Source organism: Hypanus sabinus, chromosome 22 (assembly GCF_030144855.1).
Source record: "Hypanus sabinus isolate sHypSab1 chromosome 22, sHypSab1.hap1, whole genome shotgun sequence".
Taxonomy (NCBI): Eukaryota; Metazoa; Chordata; class Chondrichthyes; order Myliobatiformes; family Dasyatidae; genus Hypanus; species Hypanus sabinus.
In genome coordinates this window covers 39336740-39356727 of record NC_082727.1, presented here as the reverse complement: position 1 = coordinate 39356727, position 19988 = coordinate 39336740, and the positions used below count along the sequence as shown (strand labels likewise).

Sequence of the window (19988 nt, the reverse complement as noted above, 5' to 3'; positions counted from 1 at the left end):
TGACTTATTAACCTACTCTAAGATCAACCTAACCCTTTCCTCCTACATAGCTCTACTTTTTTCTATCATCCATGTGTATAATATATATTATTTGTATTTGTGCATTTTGCTATTAACTCTGTCACCTAAACTCACTGAGCTATGTCACGTATTTAATAAGGCGAATTATGAGCTCTGATATGTATTTACCAAACTGTAAAACATTGAGGTTGAGATACTTGGGATTGGGCAGAAATTGCAGAGGCTCCTGAACAATTAGTGCAGGGCAAACCAATAAGCGTTTTGTTTATAAGCTTGTCGAACAGTGAACAATGCTCACAATGAACAATGCCAATCACAAAGGTCTTTCCTTCTTGAGGTTCTGGGTCTAGCATCCTGGATGAGAATGTTGAAAAGCCTGGGATGGAAAGGTGATCAACTATTAGTGATCTGAAGATCTAAGTGTATGAGGATTGGAAGGGATATCAACGTTCAGGGATGCAAAGAGGACTGCGAGAAAGAAAGCCAGAGAGAAGGAGAGGTGGGGGGGGGGGGGTGGAAATTACCCAATGTTAAAGAAAGCAATATTTATTGATTTGGTTGTCTTTAGGCAGATTGCCTTTCCTCCTTATTCAACAATTCTTTCTGTGGAAAGATTCACAATCCAAATTACCATGAGCAAAGCAACAGGAGGTTTTCCATAAATAATATAAAACTGTAAAAGAATCTAAAACATAGAACTATTCCAAAGAATAACCACATATACCACTTGTATGAGAGAGAAGTAATCTTTGGGAAAACTAGTAATTTCTTACTCTGCTGTTGCAAAAGGTGATATGGGAAACTAATCTATCGCTTGAGTTAGTTTTTATTGATTTTTTTAGATGATATTCAAACCATACACAGTGGATTCCAGTTATCAAAGTATGTATGTAGTATACAACTCTGAGTTTCGTCTTCCCACAGACAGCCACAAAACAGTTAATTGGGACACTTTGGGACACATTGAAACACATTGGCCCAATTTAGCAGCTGCCTCAATTAGCTGAAGTTTCATGGAAATAGTTAAAAATGTATAAAAAAAGACAAACTACCATTTAATTGAGCAGTGAATTATGTATTTAAATGAAACGCGGAACAAATTAGAACACTACCAATGCCACTAAGGTTCTGTAAAACTGTGTGTTAGTTTCTAATAGTTTTCGATGGAGGAATTCCTCCAATGTATTCTGCATGGTGTTTTGATTGACTGTAAAAGAACAAAATCAGAGTAGACAGCCTAGTGTAGATAATAGACTGTCTTCATACAATGCTTTTGAAGATTTCAAGACTTCATATTTATTGTAACATTCAAGTTGTTTATTGATACCTTCAAATTCTTCATTGTCTTAATTTGTTAAAGTATTAAAATCGTTCCATTTTCACTCCCAGCTGTTTTTGGCATCTCCAAGCCGGAATATGTAAAAAGCATACTGAGCAAAATATTTCTAAACTGTCATACTGCTTATTTCTTTCCAACTATCAGTGCCAAAAATCACTGCTTTTTGAACAGATACACACACAACTGATGTTATTTTAAAACTTATTGCTCTAAACAGTGTAATGCCTGACATTCACACAAGTGAACGCAACTGACACTAGTTAGAAACTGTTTCGTAATAGTCATCTATCCCAATTAAGCAGCATAGTGTCCCAAATAAGTAAATGAACTCCCAGCCATTTTCTCATTAGTGTTTGTTCTGTATGAGTTAATCCCAAAAAAGTAGCTCCCCTAATCAATCACTGACCCGATCAACCGGAATCCACTGTATGGCAATTTTTGTGGATCCCAGTTTACAATGCTTCAAAAAAGGTATATCTTATGAAGTTTATAGATCACTGATAATTACAAAGTAGACCATATGTTTCCCTGAACTGGGAAAAAAAATGGCATCTTTTGCCAAACTCTACACTGCCTATTCATATCTCTCGATACATATGCATATCTCAATGTTCTATTAGGGTGCCAGAGCAAAGTAGATACACAACTTATTGCAAATATTCATATCAGTGGCATACTGTATGTGGAGAGAGAAATGGAGTTAATTTTTCAGATTAACGATCTTTTATCAGAGATATCAAGACTCTCTGTCTGAGCCTCCATATGAAGAATGGAGATATGGGTTAGTCTCTGGAAGGTCTAACCACTCTTACCTTGAGGACAGACAAGATTACAAAATCTTTGCAATTATTTTGGTTATAAATTGATTAATTTGTTATAAAACAGAACAAAAAATTGCCATTTATATGGCCAGTGTGAAACAAGCAAAGGCAAAAATATAGATAATATTTGCAAATAGCTTAAAAGTTTATAAAGTTTAAAGTAAATCTATTATCAAACTACACATATACTCTGAGATTAAATTTCTTGCAGCCATACTCATTAAATGCATTATAGAATCAGTGGAAGACCACACCAACTTGGGTGTTCAATCTTGTGCAAAACAGAACAAACTATGCAAATACAAAAAGAAAGAAATAATAATAATAATAAATAAATAAGCAATAAATATCAAGATGGCGAGATTAAGAGTCCTTCAATGTGACCTCATAGGTTGTGGGAACATTTCAATGATGGGGCTTATATAGTAGCACATCATGAGATCATTAGTATTCCTTAACACTGTACCTTAATGGAGAAACTTGCATGATATTTGGAATTGAAGTAATACAATGAAGAAAAGAATGTTTTAAAAAAAAGTTATGTTTTGCATGCTTGCTTGGTCTGGTCACTCGTGCTGGGAAAGCAGCCTGAGAAACAAATGTGATAGGGTCTTATCATTTCTGTCCTTGCTGAGAATCAAGATCAGAAGCAGCTACGGGGAATTGGGCATGCTCAGCAACTCTTCCCCCTTGCCCAACCGAATCCTCTACCCTATACATGTCAAATGCATGATTTATTTAAAGTTGAAATACTCATATGCATCTGTTATGTAGGTTAGAAATGCAATGTTAATATGCAGCATGGTTACATTACAAAAGGAGGGCATTTGACTCTGAGTCAAAATGTCAGATTCGAACTGAGTGATGCTGGCAGTCCCATTCCTTGCCCATGCCTCATAGCTGTGCAGTTATTTTTTCTTCAGTGTTTAAGAAGCTCTTATTCACAGTTTCCTTGTGTCTTTTGCCCAAAATCAGCCACTCTCGCTTTACCCTTTTTTAACCAGTCACCTCTGCCAAATCTCCTCTCAGCCTTCTTTATTCAAAATCATTTCTCTAATCTAAATGGATCTGTCTTCACTAGGGAAGACACAAACAATCTCCCAGATGTAATAGTGGCCAAAGGAACTAGTCTAAAGGATGAACTGAAGGAAATTTATATTAGGCAAGAAACGGTTTTGGATAGACTGTTGAGTCTGAAGGCTGATAAGTCCCCGAGACCTGATGGTCTGCATCCCAGGGTTCTTAAAGAGGTGGCTCTAGAAATCATGGACGCACTGGTAATCATTTTCCAATGTTCTGTAGATTCAGGAACAGTTCCTGCTGACTGGAGGGTGGCTAATGTTGTCCCACTTTTCAAGAAAGGAGGGAGGGAGAAAACAGGGATTTATAGATCAGTTAGCCTGACGTCAGTGGTGGGAAAGATGCTGGAGTCAATTATAAAAGAGGAAATTATGACACATTTGGATAGCAGTAGAAGGATCAGTCCGAGTCAGCATGGATTTATGAAGGGAAAATCATGCTTGACTAATCTTCTGGAGTTTTTTGAGGATGTAACTATGAAAGTGGACAAGGGAGAGCCAGTGGATGTACTGTACCTGGACTTCCAGAAAGCTTTTGATAAAGTCCCACATAGGAGATTAGTGGGCAGAATTAGGGCACATGGTATTGGGGGCAGAGTACTGACATGGATTGAAAATTGGCTGGCTGACAGGAAACAAAGAGTAGTGATTAACGGGTCCCTTTCGGAATGGCAGGCTGTGACCAGTGGGGTACTGCAAGGTTCGGTGCTGGGACCGCAGCTGTTTACAATATACATTAATGATTTAGATGAAGAGATTAAAAGTAACATTAGCAAATTTGCTGATGACACAAAGCTGGGTGGCAGTGTGAAATGTCAGGAGGAGGTTATGAGAATGCAGGGTGACTTGGACAGGTTGGGTGAGTGGGCAAATGTATGGCAGATGCAGTTTAATGTGGATAAATGTGAGGTTATCCACCTTGGGGGCAAGAACAGGCAGGCAGATTACTATCTAAATGGAGTCAAGTTAGGAAAAGGGGAAGTACAACGAGATTTAGGTGTTCTTGTACATCAGTCAATGAAAGCAAGCATGCAGGTACAGCAGGCAGTGAAGAAAGCTAATGGCATGCTGGCTTTTATAACAAGAGGAATTGAGTATAGGAGTAAAGAGGTCCTTCTGCAGCTGTACAGGGCCCTGGTGAGACCCCACCTGGAGTATTGTGTGCAGTTTTGGTCTCCAAATTTGAGGAAGGACATTCTTGCTATTGAGGGAGTGCAGCGTAGGTTCACAAGGTTAATTCCCGGAATGGCGAGACTGGCATATGTTGAAAGATTGGAGCGACTAGGCTTGTATACACTTGAATTTAGAAGGGTGAGAGGGGATCTAATTGAAACATATAAGATTATTAAGGGATTGGACACACTGGAGGCAGGAAGCATGTTCCTGCTGATGGGTGAGTCCAGAACTAGAGGCCACAGTTTAAGAATAAGGAGTAGGCCATTTAGAACAGAGATGCGGAAAAACTTTTTCACCCAGAGAGTGGTGGATATGTGGAATGCTCTGCCCCCGAAGGCAGTGGAGGCCAAGTCTCTGGATGCATTCAAGAGAGAGTTAGATAGAGCTTTTATAGATAGTGGGGTCAAGGGATATGGGGAGAGGGCAGGAACGGGGTACTGATTGTGTATGATCAGCCATGATCACAGTGAATGGTGGTGCTGGCTAGAAGGGCTGAATGGCCTACTCCTGCACCTACTGTCTATTGTCTATAAACTGTTGGTTCAAGTCCTTTGCTCTGCAACCTTTCTTCTAAACTTTTCCCTCACCCTCTCTCGTCCTTCACACCCACTACGTAGTGAGGTGACTAAACTGAAGTGTGCCTGATGCTTCGCCAGTGTTTTATACAGACTCAACATGACTTTTACATCTTTGCTTTTATGAAGCCCAGATGCTATATGCATTATTAATCACTCTGTCAACATTTACTGCTGCATTCAAGGATTTATGCACTAATACCGCCCAGGTCCTCTTTCCTGAACACCCTTCAGAACTGAGCTATTAATATGTTGTTCCTCATTCCTTTTGTGCCAAGATGTATCACATCACACTTCTCTGTATCAAGTTGCTTCCGGTACTTATCTGCCATTCTCCCAGCCATCTATGTCGTTTCATTGCAGTCTATTTCTATTTTCCTCACAGTTTACCACACTTTCAAACTATGTGTCACTCGCAAATTTGGAAATTTTGCATTGCATGCTAGTATTTTACAGAAAAAAATAGTGTCCCAACAATGATCCCTGTCAATCACGCCCCAGTTTGGAAAAACAACGCAGTAGGCTAGGTAGCATCTATGGAAAAGAATACAGTCAATGTTTCAGGCCAAGAGCCATCAGCAGAATTGGAGAAAAAAGATGGATTTAAAAGGTGGGGTAAAGGGAGAGAGAAACACAAGGTGAGAGGTGAAACCTGGAGGGGAGGAATGAAGTAAAGAGCTTGGAAGTTGATTGGTGAAAGAGGTACAGGGCTGAAGAAGTGGGAGTCTGATAGGAGAGGACAGAAGACCATGGAAAAAAGAAAAAAGGGAGGCAGTGGGCAGGCAAGGAGATAAGGTGTGGGAGAGGGAAAAGGGGATGGGAATTGGTGGGGGCAGGGCATTACTGGAAGTTTGAGAAATCGATGTTCATGCCGTCAGGTTGGAGGCTACCCAGACAGAATATAAGGTGTTGTTCCTCCAACTGAAGAGTGGCCTCAACGGCACAGTACAGGAGGCCATGGATTAACATGACAGAATGGGAATGGGAAGTGGAATTAAAATGGCTGGTACTGGCAGATCCCGCTTCTTCTGGCAGACTGAACGTAGATACTCGGCGAAGCGGTCTCCCAATCTATGTTGCGCCTCATCAATATACAGGAGGCCACACTAGGAGCACCAGACACAGTATATGACCCCCAACAGACTCACAGATGAAGTGTCGCCTCACCTGGAAGGGCTTTTTGGGGCCCTGAATGGTAGTGAGGGAGCAGGTAAAGGGGCACTTGTTCCACTAGCAAAGATAAGTGCCAGGAGGGAGATCAGTAGGGAGGGATGAATGGATAAGGGAGTCGCGTAGGGAGTGATCTCTGTGGAAAGCAGTAAGTGGGGGGGGGGGGCAGGAAAGATATGCTTGGCGGTGGGATCCCGTTGGAGGTGGCGGGAGTTCCAGAGAATTATGTGCTGGATGCGGAGGCTGGTGGCATGATAGATGAGGACAAGAGAAACCCTATCCTTGGAGGGAGGATGGGTTAAGAGCAGATTGTATAAAGTAGAAGAGATGCGGTTGAGGGCAGCATTGATGGTGGAGGAATGGAAGCCCTTCCTTTGAAGAAGGACATCTCCTTCATCCTGGGATGAAAAGCCTCATCCTGAGAGCAAATGCTGCAGAGAGAAGGGGATGCCATTTTTACAAGTAACAGGGTAGGAAGAAGTATAGTCCAGTTAGTTGTGAGAGTCTGTGAATTTATCATAGACATCAGTAGATAAGCTGTCTCCAGAGATAGTGACAGTGAGATCGAGAGAGGGAGGGAAGTGTTGGAAATGGACCAGGTAAATTTGAGGGCAGAGTGGTAGTTGGAGGCAAAGTTGATGAAGTTGAGGAGTCCTGCATGGCTGCAGGTAGCAGCACCAATGCAGTCGGCAATCTAGCATAGGAAAAGTGGGGGACGAATGCCAGTGTAGGCTTTGAACATAGCCTGTTCCACGTAGCTGACAAAGAGGCAGGCATAGCTGGGTCCCATACGAATGCCTATGATTTTGTTTGCCCATTCCTTTTGTTTGAAGGAAGTGGGAGGAGTCAAAGCAGAAGTTCTTAAAAGTGAGGACTTGTTCCGTTAGTAGGAGGAGAGAGGTGGTGCAGGGAAACTGGTTGGGTCTGGTGTCCAGAAAGAAAAGGAGAGCCTTGAGGCCTTCCTGGTGGGGGATGGAGATGTATAGGGACTGGACATCTATAGTGAAAGTTAGATGATGGAGACCAGGGAGCTTGAATTCATTGAAAAGATCCAGAGTGTGTGAAGTGTCACAGATATAGGTAGGAAGGGACTGGACTAGGGAGATAAAGCAGAGTTGAGGTATGCAGACGTGAGTTCAATGGGGCAGAAACAAGCTGAAACAATGGGTCTACCTGGACAGGCAGGTTTGTGGATCTTGGGTAGGAGATAGAAATGGGACGTGCGGTGTACGAGAACTATGAGGTTGGTGGCAGTGGATGGGAGATCCCTCAGAGCAAATAAGGTCAGAGATGGTGTGGAACTCAGTGGCCTCATGTTCCTTAGTGGGATCCTATTTAAGGGGTAAGTAAGAGGAGGAGTCTGAGAGTTGTTGCTGAGCCTCAGCAAGGTTGAAGTCAGTCCGCCAGACTACTACAGCCCCCCCTTTATCTGCAAGTTTTCTGCTGAAGTTAGGATTAGTGTGGACGGAGTGGAGAACAGAGCGTTCAGAAGGGGTGAGTTTGGAATTGGAGAGAGGAAGTCGAGACTGTTAATGTGTCTATGGATGTCCAATCCTTGTACCCCTCCATTCCCCAGCTAGAAGGCCTTAAAGCTCTCTGTTTCTTACTGGACACCAGTTACTCGCCACTACAACTGTGCTCTGTCTAATGGAACATGTCTGCATTTTTAATAACTTCTCCTTTGGCTCCCACTTCCTTCAAACAAAAAATGTAGTCATGGGTACTTGCATGGGTCCTAGCTATGACTGCCTTTTTGGTGGCTATGTGGACCAGTCTATGTTCCAAGCCTACACTGGTGTCTGTCCCCCACTGTTCCTATGCTACATTGATGACTGTATTGCTGCTGTTTCCTGCACCCATGCAGAGCTCATCAATGTTATCAACTTTCCCTCCAGCTTCCAACTTGCCCTCAAATGTATCTGGTCCATTTCTGACATTTCCCTCCCCTTTCTCGATCTCACTGTCTCTATGTCTGGAGACGGCTTGTCTACTGATGTCTATTATAAATCCACGGACCCACAGCTACCTGGACTATATCTCCTCCCACCCTGTTAGTCGTAAAAGTGCCATCCCTTTCTCTCCACCACATCTGCTCTCAGAAGGAGGTTTTTCATTCCAGATGTCCTCCTTTTTCAAAGAAATGGGCTTCCCTTCTTCCACCATCAATGCTGCCCTCAACCATATCTCTTCCATTTCACATATGTCTGCACTTACCCCATCCAGGGATAGGGTTCCTCTTGTCCTTACCTATTGCCCCACCAGCCTCCACGTCCAGCACATAACTCTCCAGAACTTCTGCCATCTCCAACGGGATCCCATTACTAAGCACATCTTTCTCTCCACCCCCCCCCCACCAATTTCTGCTTTCCGCAGGGACCACCCCTATGTGACTCCTTTGTCCATTCATCCCTCCCCACTGATCTCTCTCCTGGCACTTATCCTTGCAAGTGGAACAAGTGCTACACTCATCTCTACACCTTCTCCCTCAGTGCCCCATAAAAGTCCTTCCTGGTGAGGTGACACTTCACCTGTGAGTCTGTTGGGGTCATATACTCTGTCCGGTGCTCCTGGTATGGTGTCCTGTAGGTTGGTGAGACCGACATAGATTGGGAGACGCTCCATCTGCCAGAAGAAATGGGATTTCCCAGTGGCCATCTATTTTAATTCCACTTCCCATTCCCATTCCGATCTGCCACACCACGGCCTCCTCCACTGTGGCAATGAGACCACAGTCAGCTTGGAGGAACAATACCTTGTTATGCCCGCGTAGCCTCCAACCTGATGGCATGAACATTGATTTCTCAAACTTCTGGTAATGCCTCCCTCCTTTACCATTCCCCATTACCTTTTCCCTTTCTCACCTTATCTCTTTGCCTGCCCATTACCTACTTCTGGTGCTCCTTCCCCTTTTCTTTCTCCAATGGCCTTCTGTCCTCTCCTGTCAGAATCTCCCTTCTCCAGTCCTGTACCTCTCTCATCAATCACTTTCCAGCTCTTTACTTCACCCTTCTCCCCTCCCAATTGCACCTGTCACCTTGTATTTCCCTCTCCCCTACCCCCACCCCACCTTTTAAAGCTACTCCTCATCTTTTTTTCTTCAGTCCTGCCAAAGGGTCTCATTCAAAACGTTGACTGTACTTTTTCCTATAGGTGCTGCCTGGCCTGCTGAGTTCCTCCAGCATTTTGTGTGTGTTGCTTGGATTTCCAGCAGCTGCAGATTTTCTCTTGTTTATTATTACTGCTTTCAACCTTGTAAACAGATGTCCTGTCCATGCTGCCTCTGCCCCTTTTAGTTCCATAAAATTTAATTTTGCTTACTAGCCTTTCCATAGGTCTTCATTAGATACTAACTGAGAACCCATGTAGACAAATTCTACTGCATGCTGATGGTCAAAAAGCTGCAGAAGCTAGAAATTAGAATTAAAACAGAAAATGCTGGAAACACTCAACAGGTCAGGCCATATCTGTGGAAAAAGAATGAGAGCTAGTGTTTCAGGTCTAAATGAGAAATAGAAAGCAAGCTTTAGGTTAAAAGAGTAGGGTAAGGGAGTGTTTCCAACATTTTGTTTTGATCTATTGTTCTCTCTTTGTCAGTCTTCTAGTCACCTCATTATAAAAATCGATCAGGTTATCCAAAACATTATTTGCCTTTAATAGTTCCGTGTTAGCTCTTGTTTATCAAACATGATAAAGTAAATCACAATGAAATAAGCCAGATTTCAAAAACATTCTAGGAAATTATCAATGCTCCCTTTTCATCTATTATTGATCTGGGAACATCTGTCCATTATAAACATTTGATTATTTTAATGATTAGGCACATTTATTGCCATTGGCTTAAAAATTGCTTTGCATATGATATGATGGAGTAATCTGCTCAAATAGCATTTGGCTTTGATTACATTCTGTGCGTAATGTGAAATTATTTGGTAATAATCTGCCTTTTCCTTTCTAGACAATATTCTTGATGACAGGCCTGAAACCAAGCCTTCAAGTGATAAGTACCACTTCGAATACACAGAGGAAACTCCGCGCAGAATAAAGAAAATATCATCTGATGCAATGCTGCTTAGCAAAGAAAAGGCAAAACAAAAAAGATTTATTGTGAGAAATACCACATTTACACTATATTTATAATTCTATGTAATTGCTATTTATTATTCTGGAAGAATTAACATAATAATGTCAGAAATTCTACCATTTATATATTTGGAGCAGGAGCATTGTTCTCCTGATGATTCAGAGTTGGGGTTATGAATGGAGTCTGAATGCATACTTATTTCATTGGTACTAGCCTGCGAAAAGGATGTGGAAGTTGGGGTGTTACGAAAGGGGCACACTAATATTCTTTGGCATGCCTGACATCAGGAAGAATAAAGTGTAGGATATATTGATTAGGTCAGATAAATTCCCTGGACCTGACAGGATTTATCCCAGGGTACTAATGGAAGTAAGAGAGATTGCTGGAGGTCTGACAGATCTTTTTGCAGTTTCCATAATCATGGGTGTGATACCAGAACATGGAAAAATAGCTAGTATTGATCCCCCTTGTTTAAAAAGAGCATTCTCAAAAACTTTGAAAGCTATAGGATGAAGAACCTTACAACAGTAGCTAGGAAGTTGCTGGAAAGACTCTCTGAGGGACAGGATTTATTTCCTTTGCAAAAGCAGGAACTGATTAGGGAGGAATCAGCAAGTAGCCAACAGAGAGGAGTGCAAAAGAGATCCTCTCTAGATGGTGCCTGGAATGAAGGGCTGTAGTTATAAAGAGCGATTGTTTTTGTTGGTGGGTACCATTCATGGATAGAGTAGTTGTCCGTAGGGTTTTTGTGGCAAGATACAGAAGTAGATTGCCAGGCCTTCCTTCCGCGCAGATACTGCAGATACTTGTCGGATTCGAACTCAGGACCATCTGCCTCATGGTCCAGTGCTGATGCCACTACACCACCAGCCAGCCCAGAAAGGCTGAAACGTAGAAGGCTGAGGAGTGATCTTGTTGAAGTTTATAAAATTATGAGGGGTATTGATAGGATAGATAGTCCTCTATTTCCCAAGCAAGGAAATCTTGAACTAGAGGTCACAGGTTGAAGGAGAGAAGGGAGAACTTTGAAGGCATTCTGAGCAGTACATTTTGCACACACAAGAGTGAGTTGCCAGAGGTAATAGTAGATACAATATTTAAAAGGCAGTATTTGGACAGCTATTTAAATAGGAAAGGAATAGAGATAGACAAATGAGATTAGCAAAGGTAAGTCTCCCACTCAGCAAGGGCAAGGTGGTCTGTTTCTCGGCTGTGATATTGGGTATCGTTATCCAGGAATTGCTAGGCACTATTGACATTCAGTAGGATAATGTGGGTAAAACTTTGTTAGAAATTTCTATTGGTAGATAGTGCTTAAAATCTGTGTGTAAATAGCTTTGTCTGGTATTTTAAAATTGATGTGTTTGTTTTTCAAAAATAACACTGAGAGGACTACCATGTGGAGATCTTCTGTTGAACCAGACTTACTGTCCGCTTAGCTTGCCTGCCCCTTGCCTACACAGTCTGTTCTAGACTGGCCCCTAGCATGGATCACTGACCTTGGAGTGGCAAAGGTGAACACACAGAAATCACTTTAATAGCCAGGGAACACCGTTACACCCTGCCACCCTCATAACTCCTGAATCCAGGACTGCCAGATGTTGGGAATGCTGAATATCTGTCATTGATTTTGACGCTCTCAAACTTTTGATATCACTGGGAGCAAGCACAATAAATCATTAAGATGTGTTTAAAATATTATTTTATAAACAATTTTCATCTAAAAGCTAAAAGCAGATTCTCACACTATAACTCAATTAGTCACTAAAGTTTTGAAGAATAATAAAAGACAGAATTGTTTAGCAGGAGCTAATCTCTCATCTATTTAAGTGGGAACTTTAGTGATAGTACCTGGTTTTACACCAGCACTGGTTCAGGACAGATTTCCAAACCTATGAATTGGTAAATCTGTGAAACACCTGCCCTTAGAATTCCATTAGGGATCCATTGGAATAGCACAGGGCAATGTAGCATGTCAAATCAGTACTGAGAATCAGAAACTCCACAAGTCTGTGGAAGAAATTATGCAAGTCCAGTGCTAACACAGTTGTCAGAATGAAGATATTGTCTGTCTTGACTTCATACTCTCAGCTTTGAGCAAAAAGTCCAGAACGCATATCTTCTTCTGTGTATTACTCCTCTGCAGTACAATAAAGTGGTGTTACCCCATCCCTCATTTATTTATTTATTATTTTCCCCCTTTTTTCTCTTTTTTCTCTCTCTGTCCCTCTCACAAACACTCCTTGCCTGCTCTCCATCTTCCTCTGGTGCTCCCCTCCCCCTTTCTTTCTCCCTAGGCCTCCCATCCCATGATCCTCTCCCTTCTCCAGTTCTGTGTCCCTTTTGCCAATCAACTTTCCAGCTCTTAGCTTCATCCCACCCCCTCCTGTCTTCTCCTATCATTTCTGATCTCCCCTCCCCCTCCCACTTTCAAATCTCTTACTATCTCTTCTTTCAGTTAGTCCTGACGAAGGGTCTTGGCCCAAAACGCCAACAGTGCTTCTTCCTATAGATGCTGCCTGGCCTGCTGCGTTCCACCAGCATTTTGTGTGTGTTTCTTGAATTTCCAGAATCTGCAGATTTTCTTGTGTTTCCAACCACTATGGCTTTCAGAAGACATCTTACACCTACGCTGCTCTGGGGATATAACAGATCCCATTTAAATTATCCCTTACTTTTCCTGGCCATTATATATCTCTCATTTCAAAGTTCAAAGTACATTTATTATCAAAGTACACATATGTCACTTCATACAATCTTGAGATTTATTGTCTTGTGGGCATACTCTATAAAATCATAGAATAAAAGAATCAATGAAAGACCACACCAACTTGGGAGTTCAACCAGTGTGCAAAAGCCAATAATCTGTGCAAATACAAAAAGAAAGAAATAATAATAATAAATAAATAAGCAACAACTATCAAGAATATGAGATGAAGAGTCCATGAAAGTGCGACCATAGGTTGTGGGAACCTTTCAATGAAGGGGCAGGTGAAGTTAACACCACTAAAATAGATAATTTGGTTATTGTCTATGAAATGGTTATGTCTATGAAATCACAAATTAACCTTTTAATTATTTGTGTTACAACTATAGCTGCAGTTCAAAAGTCTTAATGCAAGATTTTGACCCAAAACACCGTCATTTTATTTCCTCACACAGGTGTTGTTCAACCTGCTGAGTTCCTCCAGTTGATTGCTTGTAGATCTAGATTCCAACAGCAACAGCCTTTTGTGTTTCTTCAATATTATTTAGTTGTTTATAAAATATCCTGATACATCCTACTGTGAGAAGCACAATATCAATTCTTACTCTTGCTGAAGGAATTCTACAAGTGACGATGTGGGGCATGGATTCATTTGCTGTTGTTTAATTCCCAGGTCTATGATATGGAATTGGGCGAAGAATTCTACTTACCTCAAAACAAAAAGGAGAGCAGACAGATAGCACCTGAACTATCAGACTTGGTCATCTACTGTCAGGCTGTCAAGTTTACAGGTCAGTATGTCCTGGTACCCCACACTCGGAAACTCCTTATTAACAGCAAATTATGGATTTCTGCCTCTCTGGTTCCCTTTTGAAGGTGGTGAATTCATTTAGAAATGACCATAGAGTGAAAAGGAAGCAAACAGATATGACGTGCGAGTCATCAGAATTCTGATAAAGGTGTTCAGTACAGAGTATAAAAAAAGAGAGGAACTATAAGTGAAGCAGTAAGTAAGGAGCTGGTTGAATGGCTTTGAACTTCCTCTGCCACGGAGGCATGTCAAAGGATTTCTGTTCTATGCTTGTTTTCCATTGAAATGTATCTGTTATGTAATGAAAATCTTATTAGTTAAAGGCACTTAGCTTTGAAGATCGAGAGATATATTAGAACCATCAAAACGCATCATGAGGAATGATTTAGCTACTTGCATTTTCCTGTGCCAATCAGTGGTCTAACAATATTACACAAAGACACCCAGTAGGGCGTAATGTTTTTACATAGGCTGGAAGGAGAAGGATGTAATTAGCTTTAAATATAAACTAAAATAACATCTTTTGGAAAAATATGAACTCTCTAGTTGTGACCCTTTCCATTTTTTCAATGGGAACAGGCCTTTCAACTTTAAATGCTGCAGGATCAAACAGAGGGAAAGTGAAGCCCAACAGGAAATCGAACAGAATGAGCCCAGGGGAATCAATGACATCAGTTAAAATATCTGGAAGAGGTGAGTGGCTTCTTTAGCGACTTCCCACACCAGACTTAGACTTGGTCACAAAATGATTGATTTAATTTAATTGATTTGACATAAAGTGCATAAAATAAAATCATTATTGGTGAATTTGTATTCTTCAATCTGTAATTCTAAGACCAGAAAGAAATCAGTGTTTTAAATGTCATGCTTTAATCTTACGCTGCTTTAAGCACTCAGAAGATTTAGCTGATGTAGCAACTGATATTTCGATTATCAGATTTATGAGGTTCCTTAAGTGAAAATATTCTCTACTGCTCTGTGGGACATGCATTGTCAAGCTGGCTACATCTGTGGAATGCTTTTTGAGAGAAGAAATTAGGATGGGTCTTTCTTAGAAGTACTAAAATGTACCAAGAGACATAATTATGTACTGAGCTTTTCACTGTAAGCTACCGGATAATTTTCCTTTGCTTTCAGGCAGGCAATATAATAGATACTCTGTCCAGTGTCCATCTGAACCTAAATAGATAAAACAAATAGAAAAGCCACAATTTTTTCATAGTTGGTTGGTTAATGCCCTGGATCAGCCTCTAGAGCAAAGGTTCCCAACCTTTTTTATGCCTTGGACCCCTACCATTAACTGAGGGGTCCATGGGCCCCAGGTTGGAAACCCCAGTTGATGAGGGATTATTTTATTTGTTCTTCCATATGATTTGTGATTTATAAATTGTACCTCAGAATGGGCCTAATATTTTGTGATTGGTGAAGTAGCACTGTATTTTTCAATTATAATACCAATGGTTGACAGAATCCTATTTAATATTCTGTAACATAAAATCTTGTTTATAAACAAATGTCATAACTTTGATTCGTGGCCATGCTTTAAATTGCTAAAGATCAAAATTCTGAAATTTCTTTCTCCACCTTTCTTTCCTTCTCTAACATATTCCTTAATCTACCTTTTGATCAGCAGTCCTAAAACTACTTTGTGGAATGATGTCAACCTTTGATAATGCTTCTCTGAAAAGCTTTGGACTGTGATAGATGAATTCAAGTTAATGCTACTGTTCAAATATTTATTATTTTAAGATTTGAATATTGGAATACTTTTAGTTTTAATAGACCTAAAGATTTTCTTTGCACACAGCAACCTCTTTTGAAGCTATCAGAAAGAATTGTGATGAACCACCTTCTCCTCCGTTTAATCCAACCACCTCCCTCAGCGCTATCATCAGAACACCCAAGTGTTACCACATATCATCAGTGAATGAGAACACTGCCAAGCGACTGTGCCGACGCTATTCTCAGGAACTAATCCAACATACAGTGTGCCAGTTACTCCGAACATATCCAGCTGCCACTCGGATCGACTCCTCAAACCCATCACCTCTTACGTTCTGGCTCCATGGGATTCAGTTGGTTGCTCTCAATTATCAAACAGATGGTGAGTGGCTGGTTTCATAAGCCTTGTTCAAAGACTTGCTTGGGTGTATACACAAGAGATTCAATCAAAAAGGTCTTCAGGATTTAAGGATCAAACCCTGTTAGTGGCTTTCAGAAAAGTGTAATCCAATTTCTCACCCCCCCCAGTCTCAATATCAGAATTATTAAACATGCTTGATAGTGCCATTACATCTTAAATAATTCAGCTATAAGCATTCAGCAGGGAGTAGTTGGGAAGGTGCCCATTATAAACTCAAATCTCCACAATACTGGCTTTGGTTCATTTTGTTCCTCCACCAGACTGTTACTTGGTGTTTTTTAAAATGCATTTTAGTCTGTATTTGCCAGCATTATTACGCTCCCAACAGTAGGACATGGGAATGTAATAATGAAAGTCACTTAATATGTGGGATGGATCTCATTCAGAAATGGTGTTGAATTTGTGGAATTTATTACCATAGGCGGCTGTAGAGGCCAGGTCGTTGGGTGCATTTAAAGGAGAGCTTGATTGGTTCTGGATTGGACATGACATCAAACATTACAGAGAGAAGGCAGGGGAGTGGGGCAGAGTAAGGGAAAAGCAGATCAGCCATGATTAAATGGCAGAGCAGACTCAACGGGCCAAATGGCCTAATTCTGCTCCTATGTCTTAAGGTCTTATAAAGGACATACTTTCCTTCTGATAGATAGCAATGTTAAATTTTGGTGAAGTTTGTAAAGGTTACTTTATACTGGGTGACAGATGGCACAGCTGTTACCTGATAGGTTGAGGGACTAAAACAGGACTTTTAATAGTCCATGTGGAGTTTGCATGAATTTCTTCTCCCAGGCGCTTTAGTTTTCTCCGGCATCTGAAAGACGTGTATGTTGATAGGTTAATTGGCCACAGTAAATTGCTGCTAGTTTGTAGATGAGTGGTAGTGCCTGGCAGGAATTAATGGCAATATGAGGGAAAATAAAATGGCATTTATGAAGAATTGTCATGAAGTGGGTTTTTATAGTCTGTGGGATCTCAAAGGGCCAAAAGACCAGTGTCTGAACTGAATAGATATCCTTTCCAAACAGCTAGAGTGACTTTTGCTCTTCTCCACAGTTCTTATGCTTCCTGACCTGAATTTAAAGTTTCTATGTTGGTTTTTAAACCAGGCAACATGCCATGACACCCTGTCCTAGTCATAACTCCCTCATCCTTTATGCTTGAAGATCAGCTGAGAGAACATAACTGTGATATGTACTGCTTACATAATTATATAACCATCTTCCACTCATTGCATTTTGCTCAAGTATTCTAATGTACCCAGAAGTCTCTGCTGTAGCTTTGGTCATTAGTCTTAGCTATAGCAGCTTCAGTCTATTCCACTAAAACAGCCTCTTTTTGATATCATCTTTTCGTACAGCAAAGGGAATTTTGCCAGTATCTAAGTATGAGGTAACCAGAAATTGCCCTGTAGCGCTTAAGGTTTGGAAAGTCTTTCAAAACAAAGAGCATTCCATGATTAATGTCCCTGTCAATCAGATTAATAATTTTACATGGTTTTCTCCAGATTATTAATCACTTAAGGCAATGTTCTGCTTGAAATGTATTTTAAAACATTTCATGTACCTTGAGCCATATTTGTGATGGAAATGGCAATAGGACACTGAATTATTACAAGGATCAAAATGTCAAGGATAGGTGGTTGTGCAATACATTTAAATAATAATTGAAAATATGGTGTTTCAGCCAAGCACCTAATCCCTATTATGATCATTAATGCTCTACCAATTCAAATTCAGAAGGTCATTACAATTTTATAATCATTGGATCTATCTACACTGAATAAAGCAATCCACTTTCAAGTAATTGCCAGAGGAAGTGCTGACACAATTTGGCTGATTGGTTTATTAAAACACTCTGTGCCTAAGATTATCACATATATACTGTGAGGCAACATCACGTTTTAAAATTTGAAACACAGAGTGAAGGGAACAGCTTCAAAGGCCAGGTTTACTGCAGAGTTTGGTTCATACTAACTTCTCACTGACAATAGATACTAATTATTTAAAAAAATTAAATCTGATTATTGTCACAAAATAAGCTAAATTAGAGTAGTCAGTGATTTAGAGCACTTGTAATGTTTTAGGTAATTACTTTATAACTGAACATCAGTGCAAAAATCTTTAATGCAGTGACCTTTATTTCTGTGCTAGGTTCCTGACCGGTTTCATTAGATATTTGGAAATTAAGTAAAGAATTACCTCACACAGTGAAATACTAAGTTCAGAAATACAAGAACAGACTTTTGTTAAGTGTAGCTTTAAATTGTTCTATCTACTCTTTGAGTTGTCCACAATGTGCAGTCTTATCGGAACGACAACAATTGCTGAGCAATAGAATACTGTTTATAGAACCCTCTCTCTCACTTCTTCTTAGATCTCCCAATGCATCTGAACACAGCCATGTTTGAAGCCAATGGTGGATGTGGTTACGTGCTAAAATCTCCTGTTTTATGGGACAGAAACTGCCGCATGAATAATCAGTTTTCTCCTCTAGAACGAATAGAGAATATGAGTCCATCCTTATATTCCTTAACGGTAAGTGGAAAGAAAATTTTGCACATAGATCCAGCATCAGCAAGGCAAAACTTGAGTTGATTCACTGGCTTTGCAATATAGAGATGCCAACAGCATCTGCCTACTAATTGTATCTTTGTGAGCTGTTTTATACTGTATATGCATTGAATCATCTTATTCCAGATTAAGTTGTTTCAGCTTGTATAGTGTCATTAACCCCTGAGAGGGAAAACGGATCAGCCATGATGAAATGGCGAGGCAGACTCGATGGCCTAGTTCTGCTCCTATATCGTATGGTCTTGTGAGAGCGTGTTCTGGGTGATATGGTCCTTAATGATGGAAGCAGCCTTTTTAAGGCATTGACTTTTGAAGTATCTTTGATGCTGGGGAGGTTACTGCCCATGATGGAGTTCGCTGAGTTTACAACCCTGTGCAGCAAACTTTGTTCGTACAATGATACGGAAAGAATAAGTTGTGATTTTCTATACCACACTGTTAGTATGTCCTTTCAGAAGCTGTTTTTACTTGACATGGGAAAATGGGTTAACAATTTTAAAGCCTTTTAGACCTCAAGCTTGGATTTGTCATTAAATTGTCATGTCAAATGATTTTTTTTGAGGAGGTTGAAAGGAAGGTCAAATATTTGAATTTGGCAAGCTCTTGATAAGGCCCCATCTGGCAAGCTGATTTGAAAAATAAAAACCCGTGGGACTCAAAACTATGTAGCATTTTTCAATTCAAAAGTGCAGCAAGGGGCAATGGTTGATGAGTAGTTTTGTGAATGGAAAGTTATCTCCATTTAGTGAGGCATAGTCGGCTGGGCAAATCCACCTTGAGTACTGGGATACTGATATGTCAATGTCACTTTAAGATTCATTTTCTTCTTCTACAGTGAATGCCTGCAAGAAAGTGAATCTCAAGGTAGTATATAGTGACATATATGTGCTATGATAATAAATTTACTTTGAACTTTGAACATGTTCAAAGGGACCAAAGAGAAACAAGTGGGTAGTTAAGATATCATAATATCAATTTTTCTTTTAGTGACTAAGGAATAGAATATAAAAGTAAGAAAGCTCTGTTACATTAGTTAGACTTCTGTTCCAAATTACATTCATTTCTGGATGTCATACAAGAAGAATATGGCATTGGAGCGAACAGAAAAGATCAATAAGAATGTTAGCAGGACTTGAAATATTAGCTGTGAGGAATGACTGGATAGATTAGAGTTTGTTCTTATTGAAATAATGAAGGCTGAGGAGAGGTGTCCTTATATATAGGGGCCAGATAGAGAGAGAAGGAGGAGTTATTTCTTTTAGCGAATGAATTAATGATGAGAGACATACCATTAAGAATAGGGAGTGAACTGAGGAAAAACACTTTCACTCAAAGAGTAACAATGATCTGGAGGCAGAAACTTTTTTTTTCAGAAGCTTTTAGCCAAACTTTCAACCTACAGACAGCAAACCAAGAAATGGAAATTGAAACAGAGTAGAAAGCTCTATTCTGGCTGGTGCAGACGTAATATACTGAATAACCTCATTCTCTTTCT

The 19988-nt window shown here is 40.4% G+C and overlaps 1 protein-coding gene across 1 annotated transcript in view; it reads left to right on the top strand.

The window, feature by feature from the left end:
- Positions 1–19988, top strand: part of plce1 (phospholipase C, epsilon 1) — a 286649-nt gene that overhangs the window by 232822 nt on the left and 33839 nt on the right. Inside the window, exons 20-24 of the mRNA XM_059947571.1 lie at positions 10137–10285; positions 13643–13760; positions 14360–14473; positions 15588–15884; positions 18297–18457. Of these exons, the coding sequence (XP_059803554.1) occupies positions 10137–10285; positions 13643–13760; positions 14360–14473; positions 15588–15884; positions 18297–18457 (839 nt within the window). The remainder of the gene's footprint in view (positions 1–10136; positions 10286–13642; positions 13761–14359; positions 14474–15587; positions 15885–18296; positions 18458–19988) is intronic.